Here is a 19,335-nt window from a genome sequence, read left to right on the forward strand (position 1 = left end):
AACTAATTTCACCTTGAACCTTCAGGGAACTACCTAAACCTATTTATTGTTTCAAGCAATTTGCTGAACAACCTTGATAATTCAAATAACAACGTATTTTAGATAAAGTTTGATGAAGCCTACGACCTCTATACAAACTTTAGCACAAGTTGGTTAGGTTCAAATTGTTATACCGGGTGTGGCCTGTAACACGAGCAAATAATTAAAACATAGATTGTACTCCTCAAACGGTGCAACTTTTGTTCAACAACTTTTAAAAATTATGAAGTATTTAGACTCCTTATTTTTCATACAAAATAAATATTATCTTCAATGGACGCCATCGCCACGCCATATCATTGTGATTGACGTTGCTTGTCATTGTCACGCCTTTAAACATAACAAAATTTGCAATACATTGCGTCTTAGAATAAACTTTAAAGTGTATTAAAAATCAAACCACAAGTTATTTATAAAAGTCGCTGAACAAATGTTGGTCAGTATGAGGAGTACAGCTTACAGTTAAATTTTTTGCTCATATTACAGGCCACACCCGGTATATTATTGGTAAAGCTATTATGTAAGTACCTAGAATCTGTGCTATTGGGATGTATATGCAACTACTTGCCGAGGTCTTATTGAGGATATTCCTACATTATGGAGTTAGAGCTGTTTCACATTTTCCACTGACCTCCAGTTTTTTTGCGGGTACGGTTTTTTGCAGGATCCAGTCTTATGTATGCATGCAGGATCCCGCAAACAGAATCCTCGTGTGAAAGTTACTATATTAGCACCTATACTACTAAAACGGGATCCTGCAAAAAACCCTACCCGCAAAAAACTGCCCGCTGCAACCCGCAAGTCTGTGGGAAACAGCTATAAAAATTTCGGTTCAGTATTTTTGAAGGAACACCCTCCTCCATAAGAATACAACAAGGAAAATCGTGAAAAAATAATTAGTTTGGTAAATACGCCCTATTGTTTCGCAGGGTCATTACGTCGTCATTACTGCCACTCGCACAATACCTAAGTACTTATCTGCTAACGAGTGGCAGAGTGCTTTCAAATGCTTGACGAACATCGGCTAGCCAAGTATGTATATCTATCACATTATTCCCATTTTACCGCAAGTTATAGGGTGGAAGAAATTGATGGGACGTGGAGGGAAAGTACATTATATCTTTAAGACGAAACAGGAGCTGAGTTTTAAATATTTTAGGTAAATATAGTCTCGCTAATGGAAGCGGCTCCTAAAACTAGTGCGATAAGGACAAGGCGAAAAATCCTGCGTTTCGTACTCGACTGTTTCCTCCTCTAAAACTTAACCAATCGTAACCAAATTTAGAAATCTAAATGATTATGAAATTATCTGTGTCGGACCGTTTTGCTTTTTTGGCTAATTGATATGAGTTTTGAATACTACGCCTCTCATTGCGGCATAGTCAATGAGGCCATTTTGGCCATTTTTGAAGGGCTCTAGCGCCTTAAAAAACAAAAATATCCAAAAAAGCAAAAGGGTTCGACACAAATATTGACAATATTAATCTGTGTTGAAAAAATCATTGCTCTAGCATCAATACCAACGGAGGAAACAGTCGAGTACGTTTCTATGGAGAAATGACCACTTCTTTGGGTCTTAAGTTATCTAAGTTTACTTAAAGGAAACAATCTTTTATTTAAAAACAAATTTTTAATTATCACCTGGGAATCGAACGCAGTGATTATAGTAGACGCAGTGAGAGCGCCAATAGGCCGAGGCTGAAATAATGCCTTTCACCCGAGACTCTACTTTTCATTTCGAATACAAAAAAAATGCATGTTTTTTTTTTAAACATGACTAAGATATATAGTATTTTAAAAGGTAGGTACTTTCAATTAACAATTTAGGTAAAAGTGTCGTTATTTATGGAAAGGGGAGTCAAATATCAGAATGGAAATTGTATAACAAATTCATTTATACCCAAATTACAATTGCTTATCGTAAAAAATATAATAAAATCGTACTTGGAACCTAAAATGCTCTAGTGCCGAAACGTATCATTCTCTGGACACCTTTTAGAACAACAATGACCCTCTTTCAGAGCATGAGAAATGAAAAATAGCGTACATACCCGGTTGTTATTGAGGGAGAGAGTCCGCAGATGAGGCAGCGAGGGGAACCCGACCCCGTCCCCTATCTCATTGTTGTCCAGTATCAGCTCGTCCAGCCGTGGGAATTGCTCCAGGCCCTTCAAGGTTTCGATGCTGTTGTAGCTGCAAACATAGGGTAATTTCAGGATAGATGCCCCAATGGGATAGATGCATCGATTTTAATTTCTACTAGTAGCAGGATTGTGGGACTAAAACCCTATTACATAATAGCAAGCGCTCCCTCAGCAAGCCTCCATGCCTCTGTGAATATAAGCGCAAACGCACGCGTAAAGTCCATGAGTAGACTCCGAAGAGCGTGGTATTGGTATTTGTTTTCGTATACCTAATTTTAACTCGCTTATCGGCGAAAAGGGCATCTATCCTCTGCGAAACGTATAGTTGCCCCGTTTTTTAATCGCCATAGGTGCCGTAAGTTCGTCTCGAAGGGTATCTATCCTTAACTTACTTATATCAAATGATTATTATGTTGCAGAGGGGCAAAATGGCTTGTAAATATAAGAGGAGGAGGAGGGCATATCCCGCGTAGCATCGCCTGGTCTGAAGAAAACATGCTTGCAGCCTTCGAGGAGAGAAGAAGGGAGAAAAAGGAATCAACGGCATAACCAGAACATGTGGAATACCGTCTAGAACAAAAGACTTACAACTTTTAATTTAGCTTGTTTGTTTTCAAAGGCTCATTTCATATTCTCTGACTCATTTTTGCGACGAGTCGCCTATCCCCCACGTTAGGCACCTATCCCATTTTTAAGAGGTCAAACAAAGTACGGTTCATTCAAAATATACGACTTAATTATATATCAAAACATGTACAGAAAAATAATAGATTAGGGACTATAGTTATCATTCGTATAGAACACATTGCTATAACATGATTAATTATTGAGCTATGAAGCTATTTCAAAAAGTGGGGCATCTATTTTGGAATTACCCTACTTGCAGTTACCAGGTCACAAGAGCGCTTTGTTAATAGACTTCAATAGGAGAAGGGGCTGTCCATAAATTACGTCATCGATTTTTGAGGATTATTGACCCCCCTCCCTATAATCATCCAAAAATCATGCTTCAAATGACCCCATTTCCTCCTACTTCATGCTACCGTCATCCGATGTTCAGACCCCCCCCCCCTAATTTGAAATGACGTAATTTATGAATAGCCCCGAAGTAACATAAAGGCAAAATTCAGATATAGGCTTCACCAGCGTTACTGTACTGTACTGCAGTCCAGCATTGCTGCAGCAAATGTCAAAGATCCAGCCATTGTTTGCGTAATGAGGGACATGATTGCCTTCAATATCGACCACCGAGACTGGGAGAGGCTCGCAGAGCAGCGGACGGAATGGCGCAAACGTGTTGTGGAGGGTCGCAAGTTTTGTGATGAGACCTGGTTCGCCGCACTCGCTGACAAGAGGCGAAGACGACGACAGGGTGTCGCAGTACCGGTTTCCGCAAACTTCTCTTGTCAGACCTGTGGTAGAGACCATGTCGGTCTCGCATCGGTCTATTCAGCCACCAAAAACGGTGTTTCTCCGGTGTTACACCATAAATCGTCTGCTATAGACGAAAAGGCTTATGATGATGATGATGAGCCATTGATTTAGATTGATTTTAACATTTCAGAAAATTAGACAAGCTTTAGTTATTTGTAACCATATTTTTCGTCCCCCTTTTAATTTCCTGGCTTCTAGTTTAGTTTTTAAAACAAATTTCTTAAAATTTGTATTCCACCTAATCACAAAGCCATTACATTGCGTTGTTTACTGATTTAAATATCGTAGAAGGACAAGAGGGTGTTGGGTAGAATCACGTAAACCTCTTATTTCATTTATTGCGAGATTCTATCGGGTCTCTTGTATTATGAAAATGAGGCTCCAGTGATTACGATTCGGTCCAAAAATACAGGTGGATAAAATACGTTCGATACGTGACACTTTTATTTTACCATATAAATGCAATCCAAATAGAAAGTTTGGGGGTTAATGGGATATAAAACTGCCACGCTTTTACTTCAGTGGTCGTTACTATAAATAATGGGTATTATCTAATAATAAAGAATATAATAATAATTGAATTGTCTAAATGTATTTTATTTGGGAGTGCCGCAAACTTTCTTAAATTTGTTCAGTCTTTGCTGGCAATAACCGTAACGTATATTATGTTAACCTGTGTTGTGTGCAATAAAGTGATTACTAGTACTACTAAACGTAATAGTTTCATAGGAATTTGATGATATGATAAGGATTTGGAGTTGATGGTGGCTGGGAATCATGGGATACACTCTGTCAAGTCTACCATTTACCAAAGTTCTACCAAGTTGTTGCAGAGTTAGAATTAATAAGACGTCACCATGAAAAGGATGACTTGATTAGCCTTGCCTAACTATCAGCACTTTAAGGCGATAGTGTACGAAGCTTGTAGGTACTCGTGACACTGGTGGTAGGTATATTCTGCCTAGCTAGATGATACAGACCATTAAACTCTGTAGTAAATTGGAGTGATATTATAAAAATTGGAGCACACAGCGGCTACGACTGTCGTAAAACGTTTTAGGGTCAATTCCTATCCTTACAAACCTTGAATAATATGTAGCCTACAACTTTTTTATCTACCTGTACCGACAAATACACCAAAAGGGATTAAATTGAAAACATAAAAAAATTGGTAATACCCACCTAAGGTCTAAATATCTGACTTTGTCACCATACATTTTCCACAGCGCAGGTGGTATTCGTTGACAATCCTGCCCACAATAGGTCAACTGTAACAAAAAAAACACCGAAGTCACATAGTAGTTATTTACAAGAGGCTAAGGGGGCAAAGTTGTTCTTTAACTCTTTGTGCTAATGTTGATACCCGTAACCGAGCAAGCGAAAGATCCCAAAATTGAACCACAAGCGTAGCGAGGATAATACTAACTGTAAACTAACTTTATTTCGACCGTATCTAAAATTACAATCTACTCTATTACGTAAATCTCCGTGTCACTGCCATGATCACACATGTAGGGTTTATAATAAACGCGAGTCAAACTCATGTAGGGGAGTTCCGTACATCCCACATTTTTATTATTATGAATACTTGATGGATTTTTTGGGTTGCGTCCCTTACAGTTTCGCAATGTGAATTTTTTTATTGTTGTTGATGCAAATTTTGATTAATTTTGGTTAAATCTATCTATTTTAACGGTGATGGCGGGATAATTTGAACTCCTTTTTGAGAGGCTAGATATAGCACCAGACAGAGACGAGTGGAAAAATAGTGGCTGAGAGACACAGTGGGCTGAATAAGAGGATCATATCTCCCAGTTATATTTTTGTCTAAAGAAACTTGCATAAGAGAGACAAACTTGTACATAGGTACTTGTACCTTGCGAAGGCACTTACGTAAAACGAGCTCGCAGGACATAGTTAGAGATATTTATTTCAAATTTACTGAACCATAATAATTCAACTTAACTGAACTTACTGAACCAATAAATCGAGTCGTGCAACGTTGCGTTACAAGTCCTCGGGACACTTGTCCTTTATAAATAAGACGGAGAACTACCCTTTAAAAGGTTAACAATTGTAATAAAATAAGACGGAACCCTAAAAGCTAGAGATTTCGTTTCAGTCAAAATATTTATTTGAACTTTATTGCATAAGAATGTTTGCATGTGTACACTGGAGTTCAAAAGTGCATGGACATGTTTCAACCGTATAATGTTAAGGCATTACGGTCGACATCTGTCCATGCACTTTTGAACGCCACTGTACATGTTCGTAGCACAAATGAATAGTGGTTCGTATGATGGACTCATTTTCTTGCAATTAATTATTATTACTTTTTTTTATGTTTGTGTGCGAGCTGCATTTGTGATAATGTGTTATTGTGCGATCGTATCGCTACAACTTTGTGGCGTTGCCGCGGCCGAGGATACGTGATTGGTTAGACTTTAGACCAAGAGTAGTCTGCAACAATTTTGATAGCACACAGTGTCATCATAATTTCATTGAACTTTATCCGTTTTAAAAAAGCTAGAGCCGACTCTAGCTTTTTTGAAATAGGTTATATATTGTATTACACACCAGAAGAGGGCAGAGAGGTCCCCCCCTCTGGCCCTCCCAACAGGGCGAAGTTTGACGAATAAACCTTAAAACTTCTCTTCTAAGTCTCAAAACTTTTTTAAATTAGTTTTCCGAAATGCATAAAATGACAATTGACGTTAATAGTGCCAAAAACAATTGTAGGTAGCTAGTCGTAACCTAAATCCAGACGGCATTTGATAGGATGTAAAAGTAACTGTAGTAGGAGTTTTTATGTGTCGTCATATTGTTCTTATTCGAGCCTTATCTTTACTGCGGGTCACTTTATTAGTGTCATATTAAAGTATTTATTGCGCTCCAAATGACATTTGAAACGCAGTCGCCCTCAAACGTTACGAGTAATTTGGGTTCGGGAAAGGTAATAATTTTTATTTGTAAAAGAATCTTTGATGCCAGTAAAGCTTAATATGATTTCTTATTATTTGCTGGCGATAAAAAGAAACACAAATAATGTTTCAACAACATCTCGCTGAGAAGCCAAGTTGCCGAAAATATTTAATATATAGTAACAGCACCAGTCATGGGACATTTAAGAGGAAATTTTGAGTATTTATGATATTTCCCTTATACATGTAAATGGTCTACCGCTTAGCGTGTTAAAAGATGAAAGTCCTATCTGTCTTTCATGTTTTAGGCGTGTTGTATCAAAGATACTGCAATTAGTTACCACATATTTAACAAATTAAAACTATGCTTTTTTTCTCCAGTCATGGACACCAAAGCTCCAGTAATGGGCCCCCGGTAATGGACGTGGATCCAGTAATGGGCCCCCTATAATGGACATTGCTCTATCAGTATAAAATATTGAAATGGGGAATAAGTTACGGCAAAAAAATCAATTTTTGGTATAAGCTTTTATCGCTGAATGTATTTTTCTTTCCACAGTCAATTATTATTGTATTAGATCCATCGAGACAATTCTAATATACCCAAACACAATTAGTTAGGGTTTATTGCGATAAAGTTCCCATGGCCACCTCCTGTCTCCATCATCAGATCAGGTCCATGTTTCATAATATTGCATTATCATCCGATTTGCATACTTAATTACGTACTTACACAAAATTTCAACTGAATCGGAAATCGAAAAGTGGCTCAAATTCAGCTACCAAGATTGGACCCACACTAACTAACAGGGCAAGTTAAATAAAAGTTTGGAAAAACGATATTAATTTATCCGAAGTCCGAGAATATCTCCTGATTGACATATTTCGTAACTACATTTTACTTCTGTATTGTTTAAACATGAAATTATGGCATGTCAAGCATCATTCTGTCAATTGTCCCATCATAGGAGACACGCAGTTTTACAGCTCCTATAATGGGATTGGGCCAAATACCACTATTTTTTTTACATCTGTGGAGTCACAACATAGTGTGTTGTATACCTTATCTCATGGTAAATGCAATTAACAAAACACATTCTAGTTTTCATCAAGTATTAATTAATTAAAATTTAATAAATTAACTCACCTTTCTTAGCGAAGTTGTTAAGAATTCGTAGTGGTATTTTTTTTCAGTGACACGATAACTTTTGGGTTGACGCCAATTTCTTAAAAAACAACCAAATTTAATGAAACTTCAAACGGAAACAGCTCTAGTACTCTTATTTATGATAATATACAGCCAGTGTTTATAAACTAGTTTTAGATACTTATTTTAGAGGAATTATGTTTTTTTGTCCCATTACTGGTTCCACGTCCATTACAGGGTATACTACTATAACTTGAAAACATGAAAGCTAATATACTTAACAGCGTATTACGCCATTACATAAAATATCATCATCATCATCATTATTTATTCGAAGGAAGCGAAAGAGGTATGTCAGGATCGTAGCAAATGGAAATCCGTGGTCTCTGCTTACCCCTCCGGGAAATAGGCGTGATTATATGTATGTATGTATGTATGTATTTATGTATCACCATTATTTATTCATGAACAATATTAATTGTGTATGAAATATAATACTAATAACAATATTATCATCATCTTACTAACCCGGGGTTAACCCGTTAACCTAGTATCAAATTGTACTGGTAACCATGGTAACTCCACATTTAACTGGTTAACCCCGGGTTAGTGAGATGGTGCAGCTGCGCTTAAACTTGTTTGGGTAGAAAAAATAAGCTAAAAGCCCGCTTGCATATATTAGTAATTTTGTATTTACAATCCCGTTTCTTATTCAAAATGATTATAATTTGCCTATTTTACAAAAAAGTAAGACTGTGTACGCGATTAGTTATATGCGGGCCTAAACTCCATGGTCTCCTTTGCAAACCGTACCTACGTCGTACGTTATACTACCAAATATACCGGGTGTGGCCTGTAACATGAGCAAATAATTAAATCAATGTACTCCTCAAACGGTGACACTTTTGTTCTACAACTTTTGAAAATTATGAATTATTTAGACTTCCTATTTTTCATAGAAAATAAATATTATCTTCAATGGACGCCATCGCCACGCCAATATCATTGTGATTGACGTTGCTTGTCACGCCTGAAACAAAAAAAAATTCGCAATACATTGCGTCTTAGAATAAACTTTAGTGTATTAAAAATCAAACCACAAGTTATTTTTAAAAGTCGCTGAACAAATGTTAGTCAGTATGAGGAGTACAGCCTACAGTTTAATTTTTTGCTCATATTACAGGCCATATACCCGGTAGAAAGTTTATCCGAACACTTCTCTCCTAAGTAAGTACATGAAAGTTCTTAGTAGTTCGTCCCTAATAGTTCTCCTAGCAGAATCTAGCTTGTTAGTTTACTACAATGTTATTGCTAGAAGCTGGAGAATGTTAAATGAGCGCATATTCCTATCTCAAATCGCAAGCAACCCATTCGTAAGTTTGCTTAATGTAATTTATTCGCAAGAGAACCGTATAACTGGCTAAGAAATACAGAATTCATAATTTGTAGTCTTAGAGGATATAACCAACGGAGACGCCATGTCTATAATTTTCGGTACAAAATAGTCTGCCCTTTTGTGCGGGGGAGGGGCACATCAAATGTATACGTAACGTCAACATAGCCATGTCAGATAAACGTCAGTCCATACATGTGTTTGACATGTGGTTGACCATTGGCCGCCTTTTTTCGACAGAGGGGAACGCCTGTTAATGACCACTCCGTTGGTTATATTCTCTAAGTTTGTAGTAGATACGCCACCTTTGTAAAAACTAATTAGTAGTTAGAGTTAAACCAAGACAAGTCTGCAACGATTTTGATAGCACACGCAGTGCAAGTGTTGTTTTAAGCGTCAACTTCTACTAAATTAAGACGTGCAAATAACACTAGCACTGCGTGTGCTGTCAAAATTGTTGCAGACTTACCTTGGTCTAACTCTGAGACCGTTCGCATGTATGTCTTGCGGTGTACAAAGTCATTTCAACTTGTATTTATATATAGGTAAGTCCCAAGTGACGAACAGGGAGCAATCTGGAGCATCTCAATTCTCACCTTCAATGATACTTAGTTGCTGGAAAATATGCAAATGTGGATTTCTATTGGTAAAATCATTATATATGGAAGCCATTAAAAAAAACTGAATATCCATATATATCCATAATGAAGATCAAATTCATAATCCGTTATTACAATCAGAATACACCTCCGGGTGAGTGATTACATTTTAAGTACGAGCGACAGCAGGCACAGGATATTGAATATTTACTGGATAAATTGTAATTATGTTAGGGAGAAGCGATACATATTAAGCTAGTTCCCAAGTAAGTACGATCGATGAGGGTTTCGGATATTTCGAATATACTCTGTGTAAGCTGGGTTCGCGGTTCACAACTTCAAGAAAACATGGATTTGGTTTAATAAGAATGATTTCTCTCTGTGATCTTTTTACAGATGGATATGTAAATAAATATCTTAGATAAGTCGATAACCCAAACTAAACAAAGCGACGATATGCATATACAGGGTGATTCATGAGACGTGAGCAGGACTAATCCTGCACACTCAGTAACTGGTAATTGATCGATCACCGTCGTATTTATGTGAAACAACCACACTTTTTCCTATTTTTCAACTTTTTGGTGAGGGCAAATTTAATTCTCTACAATCATGGTCACCATACAAGACCTAATTAATAAACATAAAACCTCTTTTACGAAGAAAATAAAATGTCAAACCTGAGTGAGATACGAGTTTTCAAAAGTAACCAGACCGTGATGACAGTAATGACATTCAATTTGACACAGAATATCGGTAGTTTAGTATTCTAATGTTAGGGTGACCATCCATGTCGTAAATAAATTAATAACTTTTTTTTTCAACACGACTAGAAAATTAACGTTAACCTCGCTAATACTGATAGGAAAGAGTTGCTTATAATTTACAAAATGCGCAGTGTTAGTCCTGCTCACGTCTCCTGAATCACCCTGTAGATAGATACATACATAGGTACTAAACTATGCACCATAAATGTATATCGTCTCCGTTTCGTCGGGGGTGAATATTCGGTATTAAAACTAATTGTTGTCATTATTTCAAATTGCTCACGTGACACGTGACTGTGTCAAAACTCGCACTACTAAGTTATCATAATTACTAGCCTCGTACAGTCAAGGAATTTAAATTCCGACCCATTTCGTACTTTGTCACAGTGACAACCGTATGAGGTCTCTAGCGGCTTTCATATTGATTGTCACTGTGACAAAGTACGAAATGGGTCGGAATTTAAATTCCTTGACTGTACTTATAATGTAATCACGTAGATACTGCTATGCCCACGGCTCCATTTGCTTAATATTCGGACCGTGTCATTTATTTTGATCACAGAAAACCAATAATTAAAAAGGCCTATGTTCATCTCTAGGGAGTCATTAAAGCTCTACGCTCTTAATCTGATTAAAATACGCTAGTAGTAATAGAGGGGTGAAAAATTAACTGACAGACAGAGCCAGTAGATTTATTTAATTATGTACTTAAATTACAAGGCTATCGTATTATGAATCCCAGCGAAATTGCTCATTTTCTTGCATCAATTTTCGCACGTGTTTAATGAATCATTTTATTTCTGCTTGATGGATTTAATTTAAAACATCACAAGCCGTGTAATACAATATCGCAAGAACAAGATACTTAAAATAATTATGTATATTCTCTGAGAATCTTACAATGAGTAGTTGAGTATGTCGCACCGTAATTAGTTAATTTTAGGTAGGTACTCATTGAATACGACATTAATTAAAATGTTTTTTTAATTAAACACCAATTGAATCATAACACAATGAACAATAATAATAGACCGAGTGTACAAACTCTGCAATCCAATTGTGTTACTCGTATCTTAACCTGTTGAACGCCAAACGGCGCATCCATTTGCCGTGCCACTGACGTCACGGGGGTACAATTTAGTTTTGTGAATAAATAATGCCAACCTAAAAGTGGGGTGTTTTTCAGTAGATTTTCATCAAAAAACGATCGACGTCAAATGCCGTCATTGGCGTCGTTGTCACGATTTTGCGTTAACGTCAATTGCCGTGTGGCGTTCAAAAGGTTAATATTTTAAACTCGCCAAAGACGTCAACTGAAGCGCGCGTCTTCAGCCACAGAATAAATTTAATAATAGTACTACCTAGCGGAAGCAGTTATAGAGTTGACCCAAAAATTTTTTATTAAGCTATGAGCTTCATCACATATGTTCCTTGAGTAATTCTAATCATTTCAAGCCTGGGAGGCAATAAGAAATGTGTGTCTACTCGGATTTGTAATGGATTCAAACTTTCAACCCCTTTTTAACCCTGTTAGGGGATGAATTTTACAAAACGCTGAAATTACTTTTCCTGTCTTTTAATAATATCCCCAAATACAAAGATTCAAGTCCCGCGTTCGAAAAATTTTTTGATATCCATACAAACTTTCAACCCCCTTTTCACCACCTTAGGGGATGAATTTTCAAAAACGCTGAAATTAGTTTTCTTGTATTTTAATAATATATCGTTTTACGAAGTTTCAAATTCCTAGCTTAAAATAAAACTTGAACCCCATACAAACTTTCATCCCCTTTTTAACCCCCTTAGGGGTTGAATTTCTCAAAATCGCTTCTTATCTCTTGTACACTTTATAAATGTAATCTAGTGTGCAAATTTCAACTTTCTATCTTTTGTAGTTTCGGCTCCGCGTAGCAAAAATCTCCAACCAAATTTTTCACCTTTTTACGTTTTTCTTGTAAAATTACTATGAAACTAAAAAAAACAAATATCAGCAATGAATTCTACGTCTTTGGTTTATACGAAAATGATACCAAACTTGCCCTAGTACCCACCAGGATCAGAATAGATTTTTTTTAAAGATGACGGGTGGCGGCCGTCTTTGTACCCCACCCTCCCCCCCACCCCAGGCTAGAAATGCTTAGAATTACTCAAATATCAGATGTGATGAAGCTCATAGCTTAATAAAAAATTTTTGGGTCATGTATGGCAGCGTTACATAACTGATTCCAGTATACCGTGCACAGAAAGGACACTTCCTACAAAACCGAAGTTTGACAGAGATTCAGAGACAAGTCATGCTATCCCTTTCTTATGTATGGCACTATCCCTTTCCGCTACCTATTTAGTGTTGTTAAAATTCAAGTGATTATCTTATCTGTGGTCGTGCACGCAAAAGGACCTCAAGTGGAGCAGACCGTAATAATTGCTCGGAGCAATGCTGAGCCGAGTTTGCCCGAAAGAAGGCGTGTCTCCACTGCTTCAGCCCAATATCTACTTTGTGCTTTCCGACAGGGTACACGATGACACGTCGCACACGGCGTATTAATTAAACCAACCATAATATTTAGTCTCTTTGATCAAACGAAAATAGAGTTTATTCTGAAGTAAGTCTGATGTTGCATATTTAATACAGTTTCGGTATAATTAATCATTTTCATTAAATAATGTCTTTATAAACGGAGCGCTCAAAACTAAAATTCTTGTGATGGATTTTATAATTTATTACATTAAACTCACTCATCACTCACAAACTAGAGGTTTATTTCAATCAGTGGCGTAGCGTGAACTAATTTAGCCGTGGGCAGGCGTGGCTCACTCCGCGATTTCGTCGCTTTGCTACAGGTAGCTAAAAGTACATCCGTTCGACCCCAATTTTGGGGTTTGCCATAACTGCCATAAGCCGCGCGTGGCGCTGTCGCCATCTAGCGGCTATATCTGTGCTGATCGTGACAGACGCGTTTTGTTAGAGGGTGAGTCTTCTGTACCTAGTACCTACTATTATTTATTCTGTGCCGTGGGCGAAATCACATCTGCGAGGCCCTTCTCTTTCACTATATGCCCGAAAGGACCTCGCGCGAAATATTTTCAAAATTAACTTTAGCATAATCGAATTGGTGGTTTGATACGCCCGTATAATGTAAAGCAGGCCACTGACGAGCCTTCCAAATGGATGCCATTACAATGGGTTCATCCAAATGGACGGCATCCTAATATTTTGGATTGCAGCTACGCAATTTGGACTGTTGGAAGGCTCGTCAGTGGCCACCTTAAATTCCATCGAAATCACTGCAGCCAATTTGAAAAATTATTAAAAAATATATGCAAATGTATCTGAAATAATATGATAGATTATTTGCTGCTGCTGTTATAAAATGTGCTAGTAGAGGGAAAGGTTCTATTTACTATTATACCAGGTATGCACACCGGAATATATCTAATATGTTATTATTATTAATAGTAATCTAATATGAGGTCGGGGGAGTCTTCCAGGAAAATTGTTATTATTCGGGATCTCTCCCGGGTTCGGGATGCTACAGTTACATTTTTGCTAATCAAGATTTTACCATGTCACAAAATGATCATAGAAGAGCAGAAAAAATCTGTCCGAAAGAAAGCATCAAACCGCATAAGTATGCAATTCTGTACAGACACATTTTTTGCTCGCATAGTACGTAAATATTCGTGGTTGAGATAGAAAAACCGGGCAAGTGCGAGTCAGACTCGCGCACGAAGGGTTCCGTACCATAATAATTAAAAAAAAACAAAAAAAAAGCAAAAAAAAAACGGTCACCCATCCAAGTACTGACCCCTCCCGACGTTGCTTAACTTCGGTCAAAAATCACGTTTGTTGTATGGGAGCCCCACTTATTTTGTTTCTAGTGTTTGTTGTTATAGCGGCAACAGAAATACATCATCTGTGAAAATTTCAACTGTCTAGCTATCACGGTTCGTGAGATACAGCCTGGTGACAGACGGACAGACGGACGGACGGACGGGCGGACGGACGGACAGACGGACAGACGGACGGACAGACGGACGGACGGACGGACAGCAGAGTCTTAGTAATAGGGTCCCGTTTTACCCTTCGGGTACGGAACCCTAAAAAAGTATTCCGCATTCTAGGTCATACTTGACAGCTCACGACGAGACTTGTCTCCTCACGCTCACTTATACAAATCCAATTTCAACCTATAAGTAGTGAAGTCACGGAGTGTGACGGAGTAACGGATTCTTGGAAGGGTTGAAATGTGTTGGAGAAGAGACTTTTTCGTAATATATATGTAAGTGTGACGAAGTATTGGCGGAGATATAGGTACCAATATTGGTATCGATTATAACTGAAGCGCGATTTGACATAACAAGAGATTATAAAGAATTAAAAGCGAAACGTCATAGCATTTATATAAAAAAAAATGCTACTGATAACTAATTAATATTCAAAAATAGCAACCGAAAAAATATAAAGTCAATAATTTCACATTTTAATTTGGTCGAATGTTTTAGAGAAGATTTATAAACAGCTAAGGGCTCATTGGAAGATTTGGAAGACGCTAAGCACATTGCCCGTAGAACCTTTGGCTTCTTGGGCAGAATGGTTTTAGAGTAGTGACTACAAACCAAGGATATTATAAGTCAATAACGGAATTCACTGCACGTAGTGTTAGGCCATGAAAAGTCTGCAGCGATATGGATATGCAGTGCTAGTGTTATTTATACGTCATAATTTCATAGAAGATTGACCTTTAAAATGACAATAGACACGTAAAGATCGCGTAGTCTTCTAATGCTAAAAACCGGACAAGTGCAAGTCGGTCTCGCCCACCGAGGGTTCCGTACTTTTCAGTATTTGTTGTTATAGCGGCAACAGAAATACATCATCTGTGACAATTTCAACTAGACCGTTCGTGTTCTATTACGGTTCGTGAGATACAGCCTGGTGACAGACGGACGGGCGGACAGCGGAGTCTTAGTAATAGGGTCCCGTTTTACCTTTGGGTACGGAACCCTAAAAACTAACTACATATATACAGCGCGGGTGTAATGTTATAGCAGATTAATCAGATGGGTAATTAAATCATATAAGTAGCAATATCATAACAGCATTATTTCTAACTAAATACGTAATATGCGAGAAGATTGCTTACTTAAGTGGTTCTAGTACATAGTTGAGCCACTTAAATAAGCAATCATGTACTTACCTAAGAAATTACCTAATCATAAGATAACTTATGGCGTATTTAAATAAGTTACATGGGGATTTAGACCGAATATTTAAAGTTATACACGAATAGGCAGAAACTCGTAACTACTTAACATTATTGATGCATATTAACTAGGTATTACGTTCGTTTATGTTCACATTTTCACAGTAGGTACATATATATTTTTAATACCGCTATAAGAACAAACAATAAATTTAATATAAAATTAATAATTAAAAGGGAAAACAAAATTGTGTTTTTATCGCACCAGCTCGTAAAGGTCTTTCTTTATACTTCAAAAATTGATTAGATATTGTGCATAACTTACTTTGCCATAGTTTTATCCACATTGAGATAAGTGATTACTGCTACTATTATATAAGTTAATACTTATAATTTATATATAAGTACTTAACATCATGGGCGTACCCAGCATTTTTTAAAGGGTGGGGTAGAAGAAGGGGAGGCTGGGTACGTTGTAACAGGCCTAACAGGGTACGGTTGAAACATAAATTCTTAGCTTATGGCCAGAGACCAGGATGGGGCAATTGCCCCGCCTTGCCCCACCGTGGGTACGCCTATGCTTAACATATCATTTGGTCTATAATGACTATAATAGATGATAGGAAACAGACAACACCGGACACAAGCTAGCGGTGAAAGAGGAAAGTGAACGACCCGCGCGGCAACGAATTTTCATACAAACGTACCTAGTCCTCATTTTCCTTTCTGGATATAGACGTTATCAGGCGTGTCTCACTCCGCGATTTCGTCGCTTTGCTACAGGCACAAAAGAGATAGGTACAGAAGTCAATCACATGTATGTACTTTACTTTTCATACCTACGCTCGGCGGTCGCTCTAGGGTTGCAATTGTTGCGCACTATGACTTATGCACAAAAAAAACTATCGTGGTAGTGGCACTCGTATCCATCGTATAGTATCTCGTATCTAGTTGTTTGATTTATTGTTGAGGATGAAACGGGAAGAATGGAAATATAAATTAATAATAACATTAATAACTCAATTAGGTATTTGAATTTTAATGTCATTGTTATATTACAAATTTGCCACAGAAAATATTTTGCGATGATTTCGAGATTGGCAAAATGCACGATTATTATATTTTAAAGTGTAATTAATTCGCATTCTCATGTACGATGTAATAAATTCGCATACGCATTCTCTCTGAAACCACTGGTAGCTTAAAAAACGACAATTCACCGGTTAATGTTGAATTTAAACAACCGTCCACTGTACAGTTATAATAACTTTTTATTTTGTTTCTCCATTATTGCACACAAAGTTCACAGACGCGTGTCTCAAGCGGATGGCACTCGCGCTCGCACTGGTCCCAACTGGTCCGAGATATCGTGTCCGTGAGCAGTGTCTATGTGTGCGTTGCTTGAGCGCGCTTTGTATGTAGATTGATTTCTGTACCTATCTCTTTTGTGCTACAGGTAGCTAAAGTACATCCGTTCCACACCAATTTTGGTGGCTAGCCCTAAGCCGCGCGTGGCGCTGTCGCCACCTAGCGGCCATACCTGTCCTGATCGTAACAGACGAGTTTTGTTAGAGAGTGAATCTTCTGTATCTAGTACTATTATTTATTCTGTGACGTTATTAAAAATATTTTGACACAATTTTTTGTATATTAACCATAGCTAATCGAACGCCGTTTTTACGACTTATGAAGAACTAGCTGTTGCCCGCGACTTCGTCCGCGTGGAATCTTATCTTCAACATTTTACATTACCTATAATTTTCATATCCAAGCAATGTTGAAATAAAGTACTTTTCTTTTTAGCAAGTTGTATGAAGTTTTAAGTTAGGTGGATTTTGATGTTGGTTGCTGAAATTACTTTTCTTGTATTCTCATAATAGGTACCTATGCCCTTATACAAAGATTCAAGTTCCGCATTCCGCACTCACAAAATATCTGATCTCCATACAAACTTTCAACCCCTTTCTCACCACCTTGGGGGATGATTTTCAAAAATGCTTGAATTAGTTTTCATGTTTTTTAATTTATTACCTTTTTTTCCAAAAAGTTAGAAGTTCCTAGCTTAAAATTAAATTTACACCCCAAGACGAATTTTCATCCCCTTTTTAGCCCCCTTAGGGATTGAATTTCCAAAAACGTTGCAATAACTTTTTTTTGTAATCGGCTATTATGTCTTTCTAAGAAGTTTCAAAGCATTTGTAATGGATTCAAACTTTGAACCCCATATTAACCCTGTTAGGGGATGAATTTTACAAATCACTGAAATCACTTTTATTGTCTTCTAATAATATCCCCAAATACAAAGATTCAAATCCCGCGCTCGAAAAAATGCATGATATCCATACAAACTTTCAACCCCGTTTTCACCACCATAGGGATGAATTTTCAAAAACGCTGAAATTAGTTTTCTTGTATTTTAATTTACAAAGACCTTTTTACAAAGTTTCAAGTTCCTAGCTTCAAATAAAATTTGCACCTGAAGACGAACTTCCATCCCCTTTTTAACCCCCTTAGGGGTTGAATTTCCAAGAACGTTGCAATTGCTTTTTTTTGTAATCGGCTATTATGCCTTTCTAAGAATTTTCAAAGCATTTGTAATGGATTCAAGCTTTCGACCCCTTTTTAACCCTGTTACGATGAATTTTACAAAACGCTGAAATTACTTTTCCTGTCTTCTAATAATATCCCTAAATACAAAGATTCAAGTCCCACACTCGAAAAAATGTTTGATATCCATACAAACTTTCAACCCCTTTTGCACCACCTTAGGGGTTGAATTTTCAAAAACGCTGAAATCAGTTTTCTTGTATTTTAATAATATATCTTTTAACGAAGTTTCAAATTCGTAGCTCAAAAGAAAACTTTAACCCCATACAAACTTTCATCCCCTTTTTAACCCTGTTAGGGGATGAATTTTCTAAAACGCTGAAATTAGTTTTCTTGTATTTGAATTTGATACTTTTTTACAAAGTTTCAAGTTCCTAGCTTAAAATAAAATTTGCACCCGAAGACGAACTTTCGTCCCCTTTTTTGACCCCCTTAGGGGCTGAATTTCCAAAAATTTTGCAATCACTTTTTTTGTAATCGGCTATTATGCCTTTCTACGACGTTTCAAAGCATTTGTAATGGATTCAAACTTTCGACCCCTTTTTAACCCTGTTACGATGAATTTTACAAAACGCTGAAATTACTTTTCCTGTCTTCTAATAATATCCCTAAATACAAAGATTCAAGTCCCACACTCGAAAAAATGTTTGATATCCATACAAACTTTCAACCCCTTTTTCACCACCTTAGGGGTTGAATTTTCAAAAACGCTGAAATAAGTTTTCTTGTATTTTAATAATATATCTTTTAACGAAGTTTCAAATTCGTAGCTCAAAAGAAAACTTTAACCCCATACAAACTTTCATCCCCTTTTTAACCCTGTTAGGGGATGAATTTTACAAAACGCTGAAATTACTTTTATTGTCTTCTAATAATATCTTTAAATACAAAGATTCAAGTCCCGCGCTCGAAAAATGTTTTGATATCCATACTAACTTTCAACCCCTTTTTCACCACCTTGGGGGATGAATTTTCTAAAACGCTGAAATTAGTTTTCTTGTATTTGTATTTGATACTTTTTTACAAAGTTTCAAGTCCCTAGCTTAAAATAAAATTAGCACCCGAAGACGAACTTTCATC

At 37.0% G+C, this 19,335-nt stretch overlaps 1 protein-coding gene across 2 annotated transcripts in view; it reads right to left on the reverse strand.

The window, feature by feature from the left end:
- The window catches only part of LOC134664474 (leucine-rich melanocyte differentiation-associated protein-like), a 43,412-nt gene that overhangs the window by 16,111 nt on the left and 7,966 nt on the right, over window positions 1–19,335 (reverse strand). For both annotated transcript variants that reach the window (XM_063521146.1, XM_063521147.1), the window contains exons 2-3: window positions 4,800–4,885; window positions 2,091–2,232 (exon numbers count right to left, since the gene is read on the reverse strand). In XM_063521146.1, coding sequence (XP_063377216.1) covers window positions 2,091–2,232; window positions 4,800–4,885 — 228 coding nt within the window. The remainder of the gene's footprint in view (window positions 1–2,090; window positions 2,233–4,799; window positions 4,886–19,335) is intronic.

Source organism: Cydia fagiglandana, chromosome 5 (genome assembly GCF_963556715.1).
Source record: "Cydia fagiglandana chromosome 5, ilCydFagi1.1, whole genome shotgun sequence".
Lineage (NCBI taxonomy): Eukaryota > Metazoa > Arthropoda > Insecta > Lepidoptera > Tortricidae > Cydia > Cydia fagiglandana.